Source organism: Malaclemys terrapin, chromosome 1 (assembly GCF_027887155.1).
Source record: "Malaclemys terrapin pileata isolate rMalTer1 chromosome 1, rMalTer1.hap1, whole genome shotgun sequence".
Classification (NCBI taxonomy): domain Eukaryota; kingdom Metazoa; phylum Chordata; order Testudines; family Emydidae; genus Malaclemys; species Malaclemys terrapin.
This window is the reverse complement of record NC_071505.1, coordinates 273,612,589-273,637,420: the sequence shown is the minus strand read 5'-3', so window position 1 is coordinate 273,637,420 and position 24,832 is coordinate 273,612,589. Positions and strand designations below refer to the sequence as shown.

The window sequence follows — 24,832 nt, the reverse complement described above, 5'->3', positions numbered from 1 at the left end:
TCCTGCACTTAGGACGGAAGAATCCCATGCACTGCTACAGACTAGGGACCGAATGGCTAGCAGCAGTACTGCAGAAAAGGATCTAGGGATTACAGTGGACGAGAAGCTGGATATGAGTCAACAGTGTGCCCTTGTTGCCAAAAAGGCTAATGGCATTTTGGGCTGTATAAGTAGGGGCATTGCCAGCAGATCAAGGGATGTGATCATTCCCCTCTATTCGACATTGGTGAGACCTCATCTGGAGTACTGTGTCCAGTTTTGGGCCCCACACTACGAAAAGGATGTAGAAAAATTGGAAAGAGTCCAGTGGAGGGCAACAAAAATGATTAGGGGACTGGAGCACATGACTTATGAGGAGAGGCTGAGGAAACTGGGATTGTTTAGTCTGCAGAAGAGAAGAATGAGGGGGGATTTGATAGCTGCCTTCAACTACCTGAAAGGGGGTTCCAAAGAGGATGGATCTAGACTGTTCACAGTAGTACAAGATGACAGAACAAGGAGTAATGGTCTCAAGTTGCAGTGGGGGAGGTTTAGGTTGGATATTAGGGAAAAACTTTTTCACTAGGAGGGTGGTGAAGCACTGGAATGGGTTACCTAGGGAGGTGGTGGAATCTCCTTCCTTAGAAGTTTTTAAGGTCAGGCTTTATAAAGCCCTGGCTGGGATGATTTAGTTGGGGATTGGCCCTGCTTTGAGCAGGGGAATGGACTAGATGACTTCCTGAGGTTCGTTCCAACCCTGATATTCTATGGTACTGCAATATGTAACTTATGGTAATTGTCAGGCCTGAGACAGCTTTGGGTGATATTGCCTACACTGTGTTTACCATTCTAATGGTTTAATTTAGCTGAAACAAATATTAGGTGGCTTTGTCTGTTGGGCAGATTGGCTCTTGTAGCTGAGTCACCAAAATGGACAGAGGGTGGATACTGGGCTCTGCCATGACTTGGGCAAGTTACTTAATCTTTGTCCTCGGCCCTTGCCTGTCAGATGGGGATAATGCTCTTACCTCACCGGGATGTTGAGGATAAACTTACTAATTGTGGGATATCTAAAATAAGAAAATACATCATTGCAGAAAACATGCTAGCTGAGAATTCTTTAAATATACCTATATGTCTACTCTTCTCATCAAGGCGAGGCTCCTCTGCTCTGTAATTTTACAGACCATTATAGATTCTATGGTTAATTTCCATCCCAAGATTCCACTGAGAACTTGTCTACATGTGAAATGCTGCTATGGAAGAACTTTTATTGCCCTAGAGCTGTCACCTTAGCTATGTTGTTCAGGGATTGGATTTTTCACATGGCTGGGGCGACCAATTTTTTAGTGTAGACCAGGCCTCAGAGCTGCCTTGCCTAAGCTAATGATAATGGTAGGCAACTGAGGAACTGGTTAAATTCTCTCTCCTTGTAACAATGGATGGAATAGCATCTTAGTTAGCATCCTCTTTCTGAAATTGCGTGGCCCCAGCTGACAGACTGAGCAGATCCCTGCTTGGTTAAGTGGTTTGAATTTAGATTGAGGAAGCTTATTTGGCCACCTTTTGATACTTCTGCTGACATCCAATTTACATTGTCTCCAATGCTCATTTAAAAAAACAAACAAATCAACAAATTCAAGCCCCCAAACTAACATCTATTGAAGTAATCTGTGCAAATGTAATAGGAGAGCCTGGCATATGTTAGAGAATTGAAACAATCAACCAATAGAGGTGTAGAAAAAACAAACTTTATTTAAGATAATTACAGCAATGAGGGACGTAATTACAAAACCCAACAATCACTGAAGCAGGGGAAAGGTGAACTGCATAAGGAGAAGTTAAAACTGATGTGGAGGAGATAACTACTGATTATTTTAAAGCCAGCGCAGTAAGCGTACATAGTACTTTTCACCCTTGCAAATAAATGTAGCTCCCCTCCCCACAAAAAATCTTGCTGGAAACATAAGTGTCGTGCTTATTACCATGCTGCATAAGAGACTCACAAGAAAATAAGCAAGGGGTTTATCATCATGTGGTTCATTCTTCTCTCCCAGGGTCATGAGGGACAGCTTACCTCTGGGCCTAATGTTTTCTTTCTACAGAAAAAGCAGTTAATCTCTGTGGGTGAGGCAGGGGGCAAGCATAATAGACTCTAGTATCAGGGGGTAGCCGTCTTAGTCTGTATCTACAAAAACAACAAAGAGTCTGGTGGCACCTTAAAGACTAACCGATTTATTTGGGCATAAGCTTTCGTGAGTAAAAACCTCACTTCTTCGGATGCATCCGAAGAAGTGAGGTTTTTACTCACGAAAGCTTATGCCCAAATAAATCGGTTAGTCTTTAAGGTGCCACCAGACTCGTTGTTGTTGTTGTTATAATAGACTCTGTGGCTCCTCAGCAAATCTTGCACCCAATTTCCAGGGCCTTTGAAGATAAACTACACAAGAAACTCCCTCTGAGTGACTTCTAGCCCCTCTACATGCCCTTCCTAGCGGTACAGCTGACTAGTTATGCTACCATCGTCCCCTGCCCTCCAGTTGTGCACTTCTTCACAGGTGAAGTAGGCAGCTTGAAGGGTTTGGATCTGAAGATAAGGCTGTATTGAGTAATATTAACTTCTTCAACTGGGAAATCTGTGCACACAGCATGGGTTTTTCAGGGGATAATGTTGTATAGTGCCTGCTCCAAAACCGTATAACCAAATTCATATGGAGCCCTAACCACACAATGTTATTAAGTACATGGTATGGTTGTTAAAGGAAGAAAGTATGATGCTCTTTCCCTCTTGTGGTCCCATGTGTCTAGTAGGCATTTATTCTGTGCCACACAACAGAAAGGAGCAAAGACCCACTGTAGTTATCCTACGATGTGGGTATAGCTGGAAAAATGTGATAAATGTTGTGAAGTAATATGCTGCCATTGGTAATGAACTGTTCTCATTGCAAGAAGAGGAGAGTAACACTAAATGTGGCTACCTGAGCTAATTCAGAATGTTTATAAACTCTCTGGTGGTGAAAGTGGTAGGACAAAAAGCATGGCAACGGCATGGGGAGTTTAAAACAACCTATCTTTCCATTGTTAAGTGCCCAGGTATAAACTCTTATTACAGTAAAAGGTAAGTTCAAAGGCTGGGCTTGGGGCTCAGATCTGTGAGTACTTCCCAGAGGTTAGCCCACTGCTGTGCTAGCACTTGTTTTATTGTTGTATGTCACCACTTAATTAATATGAACTCCACCTGTTAACAATAAACTAAGACAAGAAGTACATTTAATTGAATGTTAGAGAACAGATCTGCCCAAGAGAATTGTTCGATTAGTAAGTGGATGGTTTTGTGGTTTTCAAGGTTGAGTATTTGACTCAATTAGCAAATAACATGGTGTTAGACTAGCAAAATATGCTGTATGGTAGGAGAAGCAGCCAGCATTTGGTATAAGCCTCTGTGCTTTTACAGACACTTATCAAACTTTTCATTCAGCTTTTGAGGTAATAAGTTAAATAAGCACCAATGTGATAGGTCTAGAACACTGTAGAAACATTTTCCTTTTACTACTAGGGATATATTATATATTTTACAAATTTTTCATGCAGACTTGACATCTGCTGATATGAGTTCGGATGAGACCTGCCTTGAGTGTATCTGCTGAGGGCAAGCTCTGGAATTGCTCGTTAATAGTGGTAAGCCAGAAGCTATACTTGTTTGCATAGTAGTGGCAGGTTCCTCGGGCGCCATTGCATTCAATGAAAGGAGTAGCTCTGAAGTCTTCCAGACAGCTCCCAGGAGAAACCAGTGACTGTCCTCCGCCTTCATCACCAGCTCCAGTGTGCTATGAGACACAAAGAAGGCAGTGTTCAGATACAGGACAGGGCTACACAAATTACTGCCCTAGATCAATACTGTCATAAATCAACAGGTAGGGGAGGGAGGAGACCAAGGGTAAAATGACTTCTAAACCTGTTACTTGTAAGAGTTCACTCTGTAGGACATTCCTACTGAGGCATACATAAGGCCAATCTTGCAAACCTCACCCCCATGTTTAAAACTTATGGGAGTACTATTGTTGATTACTCACACAGTAAAGTTTGTAGGATTAGATCCTTGAACTATCTGGTTTAGCTACATTTTCCATTTTAAACCGATCTACCTCTTCTTTACTCCAGCCATTTAAGATTTCCTATTTTCATGGCACTGAAGATTGAGTTGAAATTTTCCTCATCTCTGAGTTTGCAGCAGGGTGGGGGTAATGAGAATTTGCCTCCTACATACAATTAATATCCGATATATCACACACCCATAAGCTATACTAAGGCAGAAGTAGCTCTTTTTAATCAGAGGGGTTTTCCCTATCAGTTGAATAAATGAACATTTCTATCAAATTCAGTCCTGATTAGTAACAGTACATTAAGACATGTTTATTGTATAATTCACACTCTTTAAATGACAGCTATAAGCAAAACTGACACATAATCATTACTGTACCCCTTTAAGAACTACAGCCTGTACTTTTAGTGGTATGCTACTGAAACTAGCATGTAACAGTGAAAATCCCAACAGATTTCTCTCTACTTTTGCAAAAACATCTAACATTTATTCTCATATCACTTTCCCCCCATCTCTCAAAACCCTTCAATTTTTAATGTAAAAATGAGAAACCAATAAAGAGGTTTGTTTTTTAATTCATATGAAAACATAGTAAGAATAAACCCTCACTTCTTGCCTTTCACTGCACAGGCCAGCTGTTATTCAGCTTGCAAAGCTGTTCACAGATCAGTAACAAAAACAGAAACTGATCTTTTACCACAGTGCTAAATAGGTATGGTACTAATTCCTCTCCTTTCACCATTGTCTCAGATTGCCATAGGGTACCTATGAGTCTGGGCAACAGCACAAAAGCTTTAATCTCTGAGGTGTTAAATACTGTTCAGTTTCAGGTCTAGTGCAACTCTTAAAAACTGTGCAGTGTCACCAGGGATGAACTTGCCCCTTTTCTCCTTTTATATGGGGGAGAGGGGGGAAAAGGGGTGGGCAGCAAACCAAAAAGTGTCTTAGTGTAACAAAGCTCTTGGCTCCCAGGCTTAACTCATTTGTCTCCAGACAAATGATGGCCTGACATTTACATTTTGTTAAGTAGCCTTCAAATCTTTTCAATCACAGGTGCAGTCCGTGACACGGTCATGTGAACTTAAAATTCAGGGTTATCCTGAACAGAATCACCCAACAGAGTATTTTCAGCTATCTTAATGATCTAACAACTGCTAATGCGCTCAAAAGAAATCTAATTTCTACTCACCAGGACTCTGACCCTGCAACAGGATCTGACCAGGATCATGCCCTGTTGCGCTGCATGAAGTCCCATTGACCCATTGTGATCTCTTTGCAGGACTGGCCCCTAACACTAACACCCAAAAAGAGGGATCTACCATTTTACTGAAACCAAGGAAGTTGTAGTGAAACACTATTGAACTGAAGATGCTTTTCTTGAGATTATCAGGAATATCGTGTATTACAAATCTTATTCTTCGGTGTTCAGAACCCCACACTGTATTCTAACCAGTTACTCCACGAGCCATTGCTAATGCTGTGGTGTGCGCACATCAAAAAAATGGACGGTTTCCTCCTGTGAGCACTTGCAGTTTTTGGCACTTCCCTTGGTAACAAAGGACTTTGTACTGGGAAATCTACCTCTTGTTGCCAAGGTTTCAGCTCTCTCCTTACCAATGCTTAGTATTTAGACAAGGCGTTTACAAACAAACACTCCTATGAGGTATTCTGTTCACCATAGTATCCAAGCACCTTCCAGTAAATGGATTCAGCAATGTGACTAACTCCTGTCACAGGCTATTTGTTCATTCACCCTCTCCCTAGCTAGGTGTCTTGTTTTGGTAGTGTCTTTTATATATATATATATATATATATAAAAAGATGTCTGTTGTTATGTGTGTATTAGAGAAAACAAGGTCAAAGAAATGTGCGTTGAACATGGAGCAGAAACTGGTGAGGTTTGTGATCGTTCTTAGTTACTGGGGAAATGCCTTGCAGTCTGGGATCAGACCCTGGAGAAAGTTCCATCTGCCACCCAGATGAGCTTTACTCTTGGTTGGATTTCCATCGGGTCAGAGGAGCAAAGTTGTACACCAGGGTCTTCATCCTGAGCTCTAGACGGTCTTTTAGATATCCTGGGCCCAGGCCATGGAGTGCTTCGAAGATAGAGTGAGACCTTGAACCAGAGGTGACACATGGAAAGGACATGCGGGGTCATGTCCCAACTTCCCCAAATTTGCTGCTTGGCTTGTACTGAGCATGCTCAGTAACACTGCTGAAGCTGGCAGCCCCTCCCCCCACTCCCAGCAGGCACAGGCTACTAGGATGATCCGAGGAATGGAAAACCTGTCTTATGGAAAACCTGCCTTATGAAAGGAGACTCAAAGAGGCTTGTTTAGCCTAACCAAAAGAAGGCAGAGGGGAGATATGATTGCGCTCTATAAATATATCAGAGGGATAAATACCAGGGAGGGAGAGGAATTATTTAAGCTCGGTACCAATGTGGACCCAAGAACAAATGGATATAAACTGGCCATCAGGAAGTTTAGACTTGAAATTAGATGAAGGTTTCTAACCATCAGAGGAGTGAAGTTCTGGAACAGCCTTCCAAGGTGAGCAGTGGGCGCAAAAGACATATCTGGCTTCAAGACTAAGCTTGATAAGTTTATGGAGGGGATGGTATGATGGGATAGTTTAATTTTGCAAATTAATTGATCTTTGACTATTAGCAGCAAATATGCCCAATGGCCTGTGATGGGATATTAGATGGGGTGGGATCTGAGTTACGACAGAGAATTCTTTCCTACGTCAGTTGCTGGAAGATTCTCTGCACCTTGAAGTCTTTAAACCACGATTTGAGGACTTCAATAGCTCAAACATAAGTTAGAGGTTTGCTACAGGAGTGGGTGGGTGAGAGTCTGTGGTCTGCATTGTGCAGGAGGTCAGACTAGACGATCATAATGGTCCCCTCTGACCTTAAAGTCTATGATCGCTGACTTGAACTTGATTTGGTAGTCTACCTGAAGCCAGTGTACAGAGCAGAGGGCAGTTATGACATGTTCCCGGTACCCTGTGTGCCTGAGGAGATGCACTGCAGAGTTTCCTATGTGTTGACTGTTTCATGCCCAGGTATATTGCATTGCTGGAGTCCAGCTGAGCGATGACAGGCATGAATAACTGAGGCCAGGTTTTCATTTGTCAGGCTGGGACACAAGTGGAGATGGTAGATAGTGTTACTCTCTGAGGCTGCTAGATGAGAACTCTGTGTCAGCAAGAGATCCAACAGTACTCCTAGACAACAGACTAAACTAATTATGGTTGTGCTTCTTCAACCCCTGGAGACTACACCACGGCTGCAAGCTCTTCGGTATATTTTCCTCTGCCCACCAGCATCACCTCTGTCTTGCTCAAGTTCAGCTGCCGCCAGCTATTCTTCATCCAAGCACTGGGCCATCTTGGTGGTAATAGTGTGGTCTTATGTGGTGAAGAATAGGTAGAGCTGTGTCTCATCTGCATATTGCTGGTACTTGAGTCTGTGTCATCTAACCAGTTCACTTAGTGGTTGACTGTAGATGTTGAAAAGGATCAGAGAGATCATTGATCCTTGTGGAACTCCACAAGTGAGGGGTCTAGTGAGGGAGGGGAGTTTCTTATCACTACTCATTGGGAGTGGTCTTCCAGGAAGGACAGACTATTTTAATGCATTATCCTAGACTCCTGCCACATCTCTCAGGTGAGAGAACAGAATCTCCTTATCAACGGTATTGAATGCAGAGAGGTCAAGCAGGATGAGAATGGGTGTCTGTCCTCTATCTGTTGACTGGAGGAGATCATTTATTAGTGCCACTAAAGTGGTTTCTTCAAATTTTTAATTTTAATTTTTGTAGTTGGAAATTTTTTTTCGGTTGGTGATTGTTTAATAGTCAACATTTGCTGTGGAAAATGTCAATGAAAGTGAGAGCATTTTTTGTTTTGGTGATGTTTCCTCTGGGAAGAAAATCCATTTTCTGACCAGTTCTACTTTAAATAACTTTCAGAAGGCCAGAAACAAAATCAGTAGTGGGAGTTGAGATTAGAACGTATGTATTCCTGTCTACCCAGGTTCTCATACAGTACCAGTCACCATGCTTAGCCGAGTTCCCTAAGCCTTGGTCAGACATACCTCTCTCTAACTCAGGGGTCGGCAACCTCTGGCACATGGCTCGCCAGGGTAAGCATCGGGCCAGTTTGTTTACCTGCTGCGTCTGCAGGTTCGGCTGATCGTGGCTCCCACTGGCCGCGGTTTGCCGCTCCAGGCCAATGGGGGCTGCGGGAAGCGGCACGGGCCAAGGGATGTGCTGGCTGCTGCTTCCCGCCACCCCCATTGGCCTGGAGAGCTGTGATCGGGTGAACCTGCAGACAAGGCAGGTAAACAAACTGGCCCGGCCCACCAGGGTGCTTACCCTGGCGAGCCGTGTGCCAGAGGTTGCCGACCCCTGCTCTAACTTATTGTACACACCTGGTGGGACATTACTCATTCTAGGGTGAATGCTACATTCCTTGCACAGCCCCACCTCCCGTTTATGTCCGTGCTCATTTCGGGTGACAAAGGAATGCAGGATTGGGCCAAGTGTGCACATGCTGTAGTAACTGCAAAAAAGGGCAAGCGACGAGTATCAGAGCCATACCCTAGTTATATGGCTTCTATTACCACAAGGGGTGTATGGTCTTAAGCTGTGTTCCCTCTAAGCTGTGTGGCCGCCCAGGAGTGAATCAAGGGCCACGCACTTGATTAGCAGAGCTGTGCATGGAGGCGTGTGTTCAGGTGCCCCTCCCCCCACCGCTCAGCAGCTGCTCCGCTCCTGCCCTCTGGCTTGGAGCCCCTGGACAGCTGCTCCAGGAACCCTCTGGCTTGCTGTGTAGAGCAGGAGGGGCGCTGATGTCAGGGTGTCCCCCTCCCCCTTGCCCATGTACACCATCTCTACAGAGTAGGGGAGGGAGGACAGGGCTCAGAAGCAGGAGAGCTGCTGGCAGCTGCTGTGGTCTGAGCCTTCTGGTGAGTGCTTTAAAGAGACAGCACACAGTCTTTCAGACTTCCCCAGCAGCAAGCACACACACACACACACACACACACACACACACATGTAGTTTCTCACTTACACACACCTCCCAACCCATACTTCTGGTGGTGTTGTTACTTGGTACTTCCTGCAATTCACATATATTCTCTGTAATTTTATTTTTTCAAAGTGCTGTTATTTTAGTTTTTTGACTCGTCTATGCATTTCATAATTTTATTTCTCTTTTATGATTAAATTTAATTCTTTGAGTAGTGAATTCTAAAATGCCTAACCTGTCCTGCCTGGAGTAATTATCCCTATGGTAACTTTTAAAAAAAATTATATCTAGGTATTTTGTTTCTACTGGTGGCACATATCTGCACATTACCTCGATATTGGTGCACATAACAAAATTCATTCTGCACATGGATTGGAAAAAATTAGAGAGAACATTGGTCTTAAGGATGAATAATTTTCAATTTGAAAGCTGGAACAAACCAAAAACACCATGAAATGTCAAGTTGCTTAAATATAGCTTTTGTTTGTTGAAAATAAAAATCTTCACTCTACTTATTAGTATTTTTGACTGACAGTCTAATTTTCCCTTTTTGTGCAGGTCCGTGATTTTATCAGATCAATTACTTACCATTGTTCCTGAAAGACCTATTACCTACTCCTCATCCTCTCTCTCTCTCTCTCTCGCTGACAATGGCTTAGTGGGCCACCCTCCCAACCTCAGTGCATAAACTCTAGCTGACATTTTTATTCTTAGCTCAAGTGTCTTTTTTTTGTTTGGAGGGCCCATTTTCTCTACCACATAAAGTGGATCGTATCTTCTGCTGTCAGGTACAATTTGTCACCTGGAGCATAGTCATTCCAAACTCCATGTATTAATCTGGTTGGAGAGAAACTGTTGCCCGAGCCCTTCATGTAACTTTAATTGGTCTCCATGATGAGTGAGAGAGCAGTTTTCCTCACACATTTCTCCTCCCTGCTTCTATGGGAAGATTCAGTGCGTTTGGATTTTTAGCAAACCTGTACCTAAACCTGAACAACTTGGCCAGTAGGTTGGACCCCAGCTTAATGTAACTTTGTGCAATACTGTCAGCAAATGTTGAAAAGGACAAATACCATGAGGAAGGAATATCCAATCCATAAACTGCGCCACCCTTCAGGACAGTGTGGAATAGAAACATCTTGACTATGGACAGCAATTGCAACAGCTGGGGCTTCACAGACGGAACAACGACTGATATATGGTCTAATTTCTTCTTCTGCCACAGGCATCATTGGAAGAGATGCTGTCGTTGAGAGCCAGTAGGATTTATCATTTCGGTTTGCATAATAACAGACGTCCCCGGGGTTACAGTAGAGGAAAGGCATGGTACTAAAACGAGCCAAACAGGATCCAGCCAGCCCTGTAAAAAAAAAATAAACCATCACAAATCTTTAGCATGTGCACATTCAAGTAAGAATTTATTTTTAGCTTATTGTGCATACCTGCATAATTCAGTAACATTTATATTTATATTACAGTTCCACTCAAATTTCAATAGCCATCTGGAGAAACTACCTCCAGAGGGAGATGAAAGAAAGAAATTTAGTTCTAATCTGCTGTCATTTTCTAGGCATCCTCGCCTAATATGCACTGAAGCCCAAATTTTCAGAAATGGCCTATAATTTTATGTGCCTCTAGTTTTGAGTGGGGAAAATCAGATTGAGAGTGTCAAATGTTGAGATATTATATAGCCATGTACGTACCAAGGTCCTGGTTATGTGCTTTTTCCTGTCCTTCAAAATACAGTAGACTGTAGCCACTCCAGAGTTTGTTCATACCAACTGGGCACATTGGCTCTTGCTCAGACTGGCTATGCTTCACCAGAAGGTACCCAATGTTAACACTGCGACCTGGCATACCTGGTATCCCAGGGTTACCTGGACGGCCTGGTTCACCTTGGGGAAAAATAGAAAGAGACAATACAGAGTAACTGGGGGACAGCCATTTCAGACTTGATTCTGACTAACAGGGTGGAATTGGTAATGAATCTGAAGATAGAAGGCAATTTGGGTGACAATTGGAAAGGAAGGAGTGAGGGCAGCAGAATAAGGACAGTGGACTTCAAAAAAGCAGAGCTGGTAGGAAAGGTCCTGTGGAAAGAAAATCTAAGAAGGAATTCAGGAAAGCTGGCAGTTCCTCAAGGAGACAACATTAAAGGTGCAACTGCAAACTACTCCAATGCAGATGAAAGAGAGGAAGAATAGTAAGGGGTCAATATGGCTCCCTCAGGAGCTCTTTAATGACCTGAAAATCAAAAAGGAATCCTACAAAACGTGGAAACGTGGTCAAATTGATAAGGAAGAGCACAAAAGAACAGCCCAAGTAGGTAGGGACAAAATCAGACAGTCTAAGGCACAAAATGTGTAACATTGGCAAGAGTTATAAAGGGAATGAGAAAAGATTCCTTAAATACATTAAGATCAAGAAAAAGACAAAGGAAAGTGTAGGTCTTCTACTTAGCAGGGAAGGAGAGCTAATAGCTGATGACATGAAGAAAGCTAAGGAGCCTCAGTGCCTATTTTGATTGAAAATAAAAAGGTTAATGATGACCTAAAGCAATCTAGGCACCCTTAGCTATTATCTTTGAGACCTGCAGGAGGATGGGAGAGGTCCCAAGAGATGGAGAAGGGAAAACACAGTACCTATCTTTAAAAAGGGGAACAAGGAGGACCTAGGGAATTATACATCAGGTGATCTAACTTCAATATCTGGAAAGATATGGGAGCAAATTAAACAATCAAATTTGTAAGGACGGGGAGGATAATAAGGTTATAAGAAATAGTCAGCTAATCTACATACTGGATGGGACTTGTTCACCATTTAATTTTATTGCATGATATTTATCTTCTCTATATGGAAAGCTAATGTAATCAATCAGCTATATTTCTAGGATTGATCCAATTCTGCTGAAGTCCCTGAGTGTTGATTTGGGCTCCCTAGATTTTAAGTGGAGAATGTGATTTAATACTAGAGCTGAGCAAATAATTCACAAATAATTATCTGATGACTTTAGCCTCTTTCTGCTCATGTAATATGGGCAAGCAGTGATTTTCTTTTAAAATTTATTCTTCATCTAAAATTACCTGCCAGTTTTTTTGGATGACTTTTTAACCCTATAAAGTGATTGGTTGTGAACAATTCTTTGCAAATAGTCAATATTTGACATTCTTATTTGGGCTGGATTGATTTGTGTTTGTTCAACTAATTCAGATGGTAAAGTTTCTGGTTCCTAATTGGATGCGCACCTAAGCACTTGTACCACAACTGCTCATCTATTTACCTCACCTAGGAATTTGAAATTCTATTTTCATGAACATTCCTGTTTGTAAAACCTTATTGCTGGCATGACTACTGAAGGCCAGAACAGAAGGGGCACAAGCATTAAAACAAATTAATTTAAAAATCTGAGTGAATGTTCATGGAAAACATGTTTCAGAGTAGCAGCAGTGTTAGTCTGGAAAACATGTGCACTGAGATCTAGTTACAACACTTTGTTTTAAAGACAGTTTAAAGCTATTTCCATGAAAACTATTAACAGCAAAACCTAGTAAGAGCGTTGGTATTTGATGTAAGTGGAAGTCAGGAGAGTTGCTTCAGAAGGGTTGACAATTGTACAATGATAATGTGCTAATAACAGAAGATTTATAGAGTGAAGTGGGGAAAAGAAAAGAAAAAAATAATAATGCAACATCACTTACCCTCAAAGCCTGCTAGACCTGGAAAACCTGATGGTCCTTGATCTCCTCTAAAACCTGGAAGAGCTGACATGCCACCTCTTCCTTGAAACCCTGGTTTACCTGGTGGGCCTCTAAAACCTTAAAACCATCAAGTTCAATGTGATCAGACAGATTTGATTTTTTTTTTAAGTACAGAAAATAAGATACTCAAAGTGAAGTTCCGTTCTGAAAAGTTACCATGTAAACTAGCACCTACATACTCAACAGATCTGGTTATTATGAGTATTTGTGTTCAGTTAGACTTGCAAAGTTTGTCACCTAAACTAAAAGCAAGATCCTATGATGCTTGCCCAGACAAAGTTCCTCACTGACTTTTTAATGGGGAATTGTGCCTGAGAAAGGACTGCAAGATTGGGCCCCATAATTCTATTATTTTTCATGCCTGTTACCACTGCAGATCCCATATAAACTATAGGAGAAGAACGGAATTCAGCTCAATGTATCTCACCAACAGAACTGTTATTTGAAGTTCAACTGCAAGGTCAGATTTTGCCCTCAATGACATTTGTATACCTCAGCTAATAAGTCAGTTTGGATTGATCTAAGATGACAATCGGGACCAGTGTGGGGTTCACGAGTGTCATAGAGGCCTGCAGTTAAGTTGCAGTTGGTTAAGATGTGCATGCTGCACAGCTTCATTTTGATTGCTCAGGATTGATTTTGCAGGGGTGGCAGTGAGAAAATCCATTCTTTCCCTTGTGACTTCAATTACATTTAGAATTAGTGAGAAATAATAGGTAGGGATGACCTCAACACTACTTTTACAGAAGCCCTATTCTGAACAGCACTGCACTTCAAGTGTGAATGCAAAATTCCTACCTGGATCACCTGGTGGACCGTGGGGCCCCATCTCACCAGGTATTCCTTGGGGACCCATATTTCCACGTGGGCCTGCTGTACCCTGGTGAGTGACCAGCTTAGGGGGGACTGCAGGTGGCCCAGGAGAACCTGGAGGTCCTTGAAAACCTGCATTATAAAAAGAAAAAGTGAACTCATTTATAGACAAAACAACTCCCTTCCCTTGGTGTGCTCTGTCTGTCACTCAATGAGGTACTAAGGTTGAACATTTTAGTTGATTATTAATATTAGAGATGTACCCTGAGCCATAAAGTTCAGCTGCAGATCTGGGTCTGCAATTTCCAAGGTTTGGAGAGTAGGAGGTCACTTGGCATCCTGGAAGGAGAGAAATCCTTCCAGGCCTCAGGGGTTGTGTAAAAACAGGCAAAAATACATGAGTGGAAGGAGACAAAGGGAGCAAGAAGGCAGAAGAGTGGGTAGAGTGTAGCTTATGATATGCAAAGTTGTGCAGTGCCCTAAAAAACTAGAATGAGATATAGCACTGTCTACAGTGGGCTATTTGTAGGCTTTTAGAAAAGAGAGAGGGTTGGTATTAGTGACGCGTAGGGTTTTTTACATTTCCAAATATCTTTTCTGTTCGTCTATTCTGGTGGGCTGGGTGAGGGTGAGTGCTGGAGTTGTTATAGTTTGTGTGGTTGGCATTTTAGAGGTTTTTGAAAAGCACCTAGAGTTTGGAGTTGGCCCTTTTCATTTATATACACATTAAAATCAATTTTAGATGTGAGCCAAACTTCATGACTGGCCCGAAGTTCATTCAGGAATGCAGCCATAGGGTTTGAAGGCAGATGTGGTAGCTGCTGAGCAGGTAAATTTATTTGTTGAATGATGGAAAATATAGCACCTGAAGGCTCTTACTCACCAGTAGGTCCTCTGTCCCCCTTGGGTCCAGTGGGCCCTGTGTCACCAAAAGCTCCCACTAAGCCAAGAGTACCCATGAGACCTTGCGCGCCTTTATGCCCTTTAATGCAAAATGACACATTTGAATTATTGTATCTCTGCACAGATAACATAAATGGTCACTTCTAACATCTATTGTAGCAACAAATAACCATTTTTTAAAAAAGGGTTCATTTTTCCCCCCAGCTGTACCTTTTGCTCCTGGGTACCCTGAAATTCCAGGTCTCCCTTGTGGTCCAGGGTCACCTCCAGTTCCTTTTTGACCATCTTCTCCAAGCACACCTATTTGACCATCTTCTCCTTTGCTTCCTGCTGGAGCTGAAATTCCAGGTCTGCCCCGTGGTCCTGGATAGCCTGTGAGAGCACATTTTAAATTGGAATCTACGTTGAAAGGGAGGATCAACAGCATGGACATGGGGGGAAATTAGCAATGTCACCTCATGGTGGAGCATGGGTCCTTTGCCAGGTTTCAATCACTGAGCCTGGGATGGGAGAGGGGTAATGCCTATGGGACCCAAGAGACATAAGAACGGCCATACTGGGTCAGACAGGGCCGGCTTTAGGAAGTGCGGTGCCCGATTCGAATACCCGGCGGTGGTCCGGGTCTTTGGCGGCACTTCGGCGGTGGGTCCTTCACTCGCTCCAGGTCTTCCGCGGTACTGAAGGACCTGCTGCTGAAATGCTGCCAAAGACTCGGAGTGAGTGAAGGACCCGCCGCCAAAGTGCCGCCGAAGACCTGGACCGTTGCCAGGTGAGTAAAATTTAAAAAGTTAGGTGCTCTTCTTTAGGGCGCGGGGCCCTCTTAGGTGTGGGGCCTGATTCGGGGGGATTCGGTCTAAAGCCGGCCCTGGGGTCAGACTAAAGGTCCACCTAGCCCAGTATCCCATCTTCTGACAATGGCCAATGTCAGGTGCCTCAGAGGGAATTAACAGAACAGGTAATCATCAAGCGATCCATCCCCATCACCCATTCCTAGCTTCTGGCAAACAGAGGCGAGGGACACGGTCCTTGCTTATTCCGCAGTCCTGTTACCTTGAGACATCCTATAGTATGGAAGGAATTAGTTACCTTAGGCCTTCAAGTCAAAGTTTCTTAAGCAGGGTTCATGGGAAGGGAAGCAATAAGGGCCCCTTCACAGTATTTGCTTTTCCTGGCTTTTACTACTTAACAGCCCAGGTGCACAGGTCTAGAAAAGCCCTAAAACTTGGATTCAGGAAAAGTATTAATGGAGGAGGAAATGCTGATGCAGAACTTGACAAAGGCAGTTTGTAATGTGTCTTCACTATGTGACAAGGAGTCTGCGGAGGGTTTGCTATAGCTGTCATAAATAGAGTACCACCATAGTTCTTCCTATGAAACTACTACTTGTCTAGTGGAGTATGACTTTTGCAGAAGGGAGCTTTTTGCTTTGAAAGAAGTGGGTTTCTCAGATGCAACTGACTATGCAAGGGGATGAGGTGGAAAGAATTAATTTAGGCTGACGGGATGGTAGCTACTGAATTTTCCTATTTGTTGAATTCTTTTAAAGTAATGCTTTGGGATTCTTCTAACATCTTTCCAGCAGCCGGTGAAGCCCATCAATGTTTAAGAGCTTTAAAAGAAAGGACCACTAGGCTTGATTTCAAAATTATTACAGAACTCTGAGAACAGTTCAGGTTCAAAATCAAGACTATCTGAATACAGACTGCTTCTTTTACAGCATGGCTTTTATTTATTTTATAATAAAAAGTGTCTTTTATAAGAGCTTGCAACTTCCCATCCTGGAAGGAGGAAGGGAAAATATATCCCTATGTTCAAACAGTGGAGAGAAAAAAGAGAACTAGATAAATTCATGGAGTTTAAGTCCATTAATGGCTATTAACCAGGATGGGTAAGGAATGGTGTCCCTAGTCTCTGTTTGTCAGAGGGGGGAGAAGGATGGCAGGAGAGAGATCACTTGATCATTACCTGTTAGGTTCACTTCCTCTGGAGCACCTGGCATTGGCCACTGTCGGTAAACAGGATACTGGGCTGGATGGACCTTTGGTCTGACCCAGTATGGCCATTCTTATGTTCTTATGAAAATAATTACTTTTAAAGCTTAAGGATGGGATTTTCAAAAGCACCCAGCAATGATAAAACTCCTGGATTTCAGTGGAAGAAAGGCTAGGCCAGTGGCAAGAGAATTTGAAAATCCCACCCTAAAGCTTTGTCTTGAGTAGACCATAGACAAATCAGCTAAAATTTTCAAGCCTGTGGGCCCCAAGTTAACCTGATTTTCAGAGGTGCAGAGCTTCTGCTGAAGTCAGAATGCAAATAGGGCCCAGATTTTTAAAAGGTATTTGGTGTTGTGCTCAGCACTACAATGCCTAGCAGACTTGGGAGACTAAATCTGATTTTCAAAAGTGACTTAAGCACTTGGGAGTCAAAATCCCATTGAGTAGTCAGGAAGCAGTTAAACCAATATCACAGGGAGACGGTAAAAAGAAGGAAGATCTGAGCACTCAGCACAAAATTGAGATGTTGAGAACAAAATGAATGAAGGAACCAAAGAATATGAAGAGAAGAAATTCTTTAATTGCCTGTAACCTAATGCTAGGAGTCTGGGTAACAACCAAGAGAAATTGAAATTGCTCATTTAGGAAAGTATTTCAATCTAGTTGGTATTACTGAAATCTGGTGAGATGATTAGCACAACTGGAATGTTAAAAATCAATGGTTATAACCTAGGCAGTAAGAAACAAGTGGGCAAAAGGGAAGGGGGAGTGCCATTCTATATAAAAATGGCATTATCTGTTTCCGATTGACTGATAACTCACAAGAAAATGATCTTGAATGCTTATGGAGCAATGTACTAACAGATAAAGCATAAGATGGTGTATTAGTTGGTGCCTCTAACAGCCAAATCACACTAGGTAACAGGATGACTGCCTCCTTATACATCTATCTTTAATGTGTAGGGGGAAAGAACCCTATGTGATCATGGGGGATTTCAATCTGAATGATATATGCCAGACGTCTCAAGCTGACTACTAAAACACCCTTAGAATGTCCAAACATTTTACGTGACAATTTCATAACTCAATAAGTGTGGCAGCCAACATGGGGGAATTCTTTATCAGATTTTCTTCAACTGATCACAGAACTAAAAAATTAATGGTAGTTTGGGTACAAGTGATCATGACTTGATTACACTGGTCATGTGCAAGCAGAATAAAGTTCAGACCACTTTTGTATATACTTGTCACTTTAAGAGGGCCAGTTTCACAAAGCTGAAAACGATTATGAGTCAAAACAGCTGTGAGGAAGAATTTAATCAGAAAAACATGAATTATAATTGGGAATCATGTAATAACACCTTACTAAATGCCAAAAAAGTCACAATCCCACAATGGTGGGAGAAGGCAGTGCTGGTTTAAAAAATGGACATGGTTTAGAGGAGAAGTGAATGCAGCTATAAAAAGTAATATATATATATAAAAAAATAATAGAAAAGTTCTATGGCCTGCATTGTAGAGGAGGTCAGACTAGATGGTTCCTTTTGGTCTTGGAATCTATGATGCTGGATAGGAGTTTAGCTCCTAAGTGCTGAAATCCCTTTGGAAAATGAGATTTAGGCTCCTTATCCATTAAGTGTTGCATCGCTGAGTGCACCAATGCCTAAATACCTTCCAAAATCTGGGCCTATGTGTCTAACTCAGGCACCCAAGTTTGAATTGTTGGAGTACTCTAAGGGCTGGTCTTCACTACTGTGGTAATTCAATGTAAGTTACGCTACTTCAGTTACGTGAATAATGTACCTGAAGTCGACGTAGCTAGATCCATTTACCTTGGCATCTTCACTGTGCTGTGTCGATGGGAGACACTCTCCCGCCGATTTCCCTTACACTTCTCGGGAATGTAGAGTACACAAATTGATGGGAGAACATTCTCCCATCAATCTAGTATGTCTTCACCAGACCTGCTAAATCAACATGCTGCATTGATCACAGCAGTGCCAATTTAGCCAGAAGTGTAGATGTGGCCTAAATAACAAAGTAGAAGCCTGGCAGTCATTGGAGGCGCTGCTAAATATCCTAGTAGAGTCATTACACCATGGTCTTATTCTTTTGTGTGTGAGAAAAGTGGGCTCATGGACCACCAGCTGCAATTTTTGTAGAGAGGAAAAGTGAATGTGTTTTCACAATACAAACTTGACAGCCCAAATAACTTAGTAGTTCAATTCAATCCACTTACTTAAATTTTGTGAGCAATTTTAAGTGATTATTTTTTCACTGGTTTAAGTTAAGCTTGTCACAGACTTGGAAACCTCAGGGATATTAAATTGAAAAAAAAAATTTAATGAATTAGTGCTTCTGAAAGTTGCTACTCAACCCTGGAGCATTGAATCTATTTATCTGCAAAGCAAGCCCACCACTGTAATTCAACAATAACCTGGACAGACCATCTCTGCAGGTGTGTGTGGAAGGATCGTTTTATCTCCATTTTATATCTCACTAGTTTTCTTCAAAATTAGGGTCCTGATTTGGAAAGAACCTGGGATACTTAATTAGAGCTAATATAAATAACAGTGACAAACATTGCTAAACATCTGTGTTTAAATATTCACTCTTTATCAGCTAATGCACACATGGCATATATTACCTGGCACTCCATCTAGACCTGGAGAACCCACATCACCAGATATTCCTGATATGTTTGAAACTCCAGGAAAGCCTGGAATTCCATGAGACCCTGGGTCACCAATTGGGCCTCGTTCCCCTGCAAGGAAAATAAAGACATAATTAATACTACAGGAAAAAAAGCACAAAAATTACAAGATGAACCAGACCTTGTACTCTGTGATTTTCAGAGGTGTGGAGTAGTCCGATTAACTTCAGATAAAAGTATGGGTGCTCAGTGTGACACTGGATAAAAAAGGAGATTGGTGACAACAGTAGTGCAGACTATGTTACACAACTGTGATAAATCTTGTACAAAGCATGCCTTGTAAGATATTATTGGAAAAGTTATAATCTGCTAAGTATTATTCTCCTGTTGAAATGTGTGTATCACCACTGCATGTGAAGTCATGACATTTTACTGTATGCTTGTTCCTAAATGTGTTCTGGGGTAACACCAATAAGACAGATTTACATCAAGACTAGCCATCCACGGTATTGATGGGTCATTAAGGAGAATCAGCTCTTCCAATGGGATCATCCTGAGGACAATGGAGACCCAGTGATTCAGCAGGACATGTAGAACATGTGATGCATAGCTCGATGTTTGAGCCAGTATTTTTCCATGCCCATGGACTGGGGGTATAAATTGGAGATGGTGACATTACCTCCTTGCCTCATTCCTGCACCACATCTCTGGGCTGTGATTTCTAACAAATGGAGCTTTGAACAATGGAGTGAGGACCCCAATATTTGGGATGGACCAGAGAGACTTATTGCAAGCTAGCAGATTTAACATCACTGCTGTTATCCTGATCTACAGATTCTGAAATCAACTGTAATGTATATGATTCACTTTAATCTTTTAGTAACTCTCTTTAGTTTTTAGTTTACTAAAGGAGTGACTACCAGCATGGTTTTGGGGTAAGACCTGAAGTATACTCTGACCTGGGGTGAGTGGCTGGCTCTCTGGAGCTGGAAGAACCTAATGATGTGATTTCTGCTTTTAATCACCATTGATCACAGAAGTCTGTTTTTTCTTGGTGTTGCATGAGGGGCAGCGGGCCTGACGGGAACTGTCTTTGGCTTCATAATAACTAGTATTGTATTTTGGAAGTACACATCTATTTCTGGCTTGGTGAAGTCTTATGATAGAGTACATCACCAGTCTGGGGCATAAGCCCTATATTCTGGCAGTCTGACCTGATGTTGGCATTCTTAGCTGTGTCCCGTACCAGGCAGTGTGACACTCAGCACCCTGAAAATGAGGCTCTAAGATAGATGTAACATTTGTTTTTACCAGTTCCAAAGCAGGTATGGATAGTTAGTTATTTCTTACCATACTGGATGCTAATATTCTTGTATGTGTCAGGTGCTCTATTGTATAAATATTGTTACAAGCTAGCAAGTACTTGAAACACACTGGCTCTGCAGCAGAAGAGCAAACACAACTGTACCAAATGTCTTACAAAATCAGTGGCTATTGAGTCTTTTAATTTTTCAGGGTCAATTAAAAATAGAGATATGTAGAATCCAGAGAACATTCTCCACAGATCCTAAGTTTTTAAACGGTGGTAGGTTGGGCCATAACTCCTGGGAACTATCCATTTAAGTGGGATAAAATAATACCAATGCAAATAGTCTCAGGAAGCCATGAAAATATTTTAAATCTATTTTTTCTTTAGTAAACAACTAACACTAACAAACATGAACGAAATTAGCAAAATAACACCATTTCTAGTAGGAAAGTTGAGAAGGCACAATGTATCTTAGTGATTACAAGAAAGCAGAGTATAATTGAGGGTTTCTGCAAGTGAGCAGACCTAGAGCCATCAAAGGGTGTAGGGAAAAGAATTAAGGGCCCGATTAATTCAGTGGGAATTTCAGGCCCTAAACTTTGGAAAGTCTTCAAACCATACAACTAACTAGTTTATATGGCTATTATCATAGATGAATTTATGGACAGCATGGGCTTTCATGGAAGGGCAGTTATGAGAGTGGAAGTTAAAAATGGGTTGGGGCTTCTACCCTTAAGAGGGCTTGGCAGGGGGCCGCTTTGATGTCAGAGAAGTGGAAAAAATTAAAAACAACAACTCATCTGCTGAGCTACTTGATGTACCAGCTGTTTTTCTCTCCTTTTAATAAAATAGTTCCATACGATACTGATTTCATTAACAACTTCAGAAGACTACATAATACTTGCCTTCAAACAGAATAATCAATGTTTAAAAATATTGAAGTGTTTATTTCTTTGGTGTAAATGCTACTGATGGGAAAATCAGTATTTTATATGCCTTCTAGCTTCTGAGTGTTTAAGGGGCACTCAGGTCACATTTTTAAGCTTTTCTCTGCAACCAGGAAAGCTAGAAGCATTTTATGCGCCTATATTGCTTTAATTCAACAGGGTTGTGATAAGAACAAACAGGAAGGCAATACTATGGCTCTCCAGATAAGAACATCCTGGCGTACACACTTGAAAAGTCAATGGGAAAAGCTATTAGCTTTAAGGATCCTACAGCCTGACTCCGATGATGCAATCCTTGTTTTGCCAGAGTGGAAGCTTAGAAATCAAATGGGTACCCTAACGAGGAGGGGTCAATTGTGAAGAGTTGTCCAGGGCGGGTGTCAGAAAAGGAGATTGGGCCTCCCACTGATCCAGGGAATGCTAAGCTTTAGGGCAGCAGTTCTCAACCTGTGGCCCAACTAGCAAAAAGCTGCAGCCCAGCTGTGTGCTAAAGGCCCCTGGGGAGCATGGGGTCCAGGTTCTGGGCTGCCCAGTGCGGCGGGGCTGCCGGCCGGCCCTGCAGAGGATCCGGGGTCCAAGGGCTGCCCCACAGGATCAGGGTCTGGGCTGCCACACGGCTGCCCTACCACACAGCCAGGTTCAGGGTCGGGGCTGCCGGCTGGCCCCACACAACAGAGTCTGTGGTTCCTGCTGCCTGGCCCCTGCTCAGGGCTCCACTCTGTGGAGGGGTCTCTGGGCTGGAGGCACTGGGCATAGGAGTCTGTGGGGAAGGTTCGGGGCACTGTGGTTCTCAACCTGTGGCCATATGGCCCATAATGATAAATAGGTTGAGAACCACTGCTTTAGGGAAAGGCAAGCATGCATGTAGAGTGGTTTATTGTTTTAAGACCTGTTTTCTCTAAAATGCTGCTGTTTTAAATGAATACTACTCTGCTTTAAGCAGGCTATCAGGTCACTGGATACCTCTCTCATAGCTCCTGGAGGGAAACAAACTGCAGGTACTGAACCCAAGTCAGGCTTGTGGAAGCAATCGTGGTTAGCAACTGGGCTCGTAGTACAGGGCCCAGTCTGAGAGTGGAGAATTGCATAATTCCACCACAGAAGAGAGGAGCAGTTTGAGGCTCAAGACCTGAGGGGTGCACTCAAAGAGACCAAGAGTGGTCAGAGGTGCAGGTAGCCCAGTCACTGTGACACTCCGGTTTTAAGAAAAACATCAAATATCACAAGACTCGCAATAAAATCACAAGAGCTGGCAATACTGGAACCGTCTAGATCAGGGATCTCAAACTCAAATCACCACGAGAGCCAAATGAGGACTAGTAGATTGGCCCAAGGGCCGCATCACTGAAAACTTTTCATACAACAATACAAAAGTATAGTCAAAAATGAAAAAAAGAAGAGTAATGTAGTATGCTATTAAAAGTCAATGTATTAAATTTTTAAAAACTGTAATGCAAAGAGGGGTTTTAATAAAATATAAACATCTCTAACTATTCCTTATGTAGTCAGTAACACTGATGATGATCTACACTAAGTCTATCAACAGCTGTAATGGCAGGAACTTTTTAAAGTAACTAGTCATACAAAATACGTTGCCACTTTTAACAAAAATTCTTCCCAACTACTCACAGCAAAGAATCATACATGCTGAATTTCATACATCAGATTGCTTATCTAGTCCATGAGGCCCCACCCCTTCCCTGCCCCCATTCCAACCCCTTCCCCAAATCTCCACCCTGGCTCTGCCTCTTCTCCACCTCCTCCCCGCTCCTCCCCCCTCCCTCCTGGAAAGTCCTAAGTGCCACCAAACAGCTGTATCATCTTGAAGCACCTGTGGGAGGCTTGGAAATGACAAATAATGAAAAATTCAAATTTTCAATACAGTTAATACTTGGCATAGATTGACAACTGCTACCCGCACTAGCTGCTACAGCAGCAGGGCCATAGCTGAGTGAAATGGCTGTAGATTTCTTATAAACAGCTGTAACTTAAATTGCATTGTGTGAGAATGTATGCTAGCACACTTGCCATGCTCCAATATATAATAATAAAAAACACAACGCCCTAAACACTGACCTGGATTGCCTCTCTCTCCTTTCTGACCTGGCACTCCTCTGGTGCCTTCAATAGTGTTCGGTTCGCCTGCTTCCCCTTTGTCACCATAAATACCTGGGAAACCTTCAGTCCCATATGCATCTGGACCTGTTTTGGAGTTAATAAAAGTAAACTGCCAAATATCTCAGGATTTCATAATGCTGCTATATTACATACTGAAAACTGTATTAAAATAACATTAAGGCTCTTACTACCAACTTAAACCTGCCAAAAGGAAAGGGATTATGATTTCAAGATTTGTCCCTAATCACCCAATTTTGATTAGGTTGCACCATTTAAGATATATTACTGTTTGCCAAATCCTGGAATATCCACACAAATTCCATCAAAGCCTATTATTCACATGCTAAATTTCAGATGACTGTATTAAGAAATTGTATTACAAACCCATCCCAAATGGAATTTATAATGGAATAGCCAACATAACCTGGTGCCTTTATAAAAGGGCAGAATAAGATTGTCACACATACCTGGGGAGCCTGGCAAGCCCTTAGTGCCTGGCAAACCATCCAATCCACTGATTCCTCGGAAGCCGGGTAAACCTGTTAAACATTTTACTCATGATTATTTTATTCATAGGTTCAATGAGTTGGTAAGATTCTTTGGTTGGTAGAAAACATGCGTTTGACTGAAAATGTAGCTTCCTGTTCCTAAGGTAGCCACAAAAGAATTGTATTATGATTTGAATTTACACACAAGTGTATATGCTTATTACAAACCTACACTTAATTGTGTATTTTCCTTGGTTGGCAAATGTATCTATTTTTCTATTATCCAGTAAAACCGTAGCCTTATTTCTAAGAAGCAGCTCTAATCTAACAGGTAAAAGTTACACTAAGAACCAACACAAACAAAAGAAGAAAAACCTGCCATTAATTATCTTCTTAATATCCTAGCTTTGATAGGATTCATCTTTATATCTTTTTGTAACCCCTACGACAGGATAACAACAAGGTGGCCACACATCCTTCAAGTTCTGTAATAAGGATCTCTTGAGAAAAAAAAATCACAGTATGGGATTTAAAAAACAAACAATTTGAAAAATGCCTAATGTTTGCTGCTGTTCAAAATGGGGTATTTTCTGCCCCATGCCTGGAGATGAAAACTTACATGATTTAATTTATTAAGGGACAAGGGGGCAATCCTTGATCTGGTAATTAAGAAAGTCCACTGTTTTATTTAAAAATATTATTTATATCTTGACAACAAAGCTCTAAGTGTA

General features: G+C 42.0%; 1 protein-coding gene across 2 annotated transcripts in view; it reads right to left on the bottom strand.

Moving 5' to 3' along the window:
* Positions 1–2,306: 2,306 nt before the first annotated feature.
* Positions 2,307–24,832, bottom strand: part of COL4A2 (collagen type IV alpha 2 chain) — a 227,997-nt gene continuing 205,471 nt past the window's right edge. For both annotated transcript variants that reach the window (XM_054013192.1, XM_054013183.1), the window contains exons 39-48: positions 24,081–24,152; positions 23,572–23,697; positions 19,234–19,350; positions 14,803–14,964; positions 14,573–14,671; positions 13,675–13,821; positions 12,817–12,933; positions 10,822–11,013; positions 10,192–10,478; positions 2,307–3,806 (exon numbers count right to left, since the gene is read on the bottom strand). In XM_054013192.1, the coding sequence (XP_053869167.1) occupies positions 3,552–3,806; positions 10,192–10,478; positions 10,822–11,013; positions 12,817–12,933; positions 13,675–13,821; positions 14,573–14,671; positions 14,803–14,964; positions 19,234–19,350; positions 23,572–23,697; positions 24,081–24,152 (1,574 nt within the window). In that variant the 3' untranslated portion in view covers positions 2,307–3,551. The remainder of the gene's footprint in view (positions 3,807–10,191; positions 10,479–10,821; positions 11,014–12,816; positions 12,934–13,674; positions 13,822–14,572; positions 14,672–14,802; positions 14,965–19,233; positions 19,351–23,571; positions 23,698–24,080; positions 24,153–24,832) is intronic.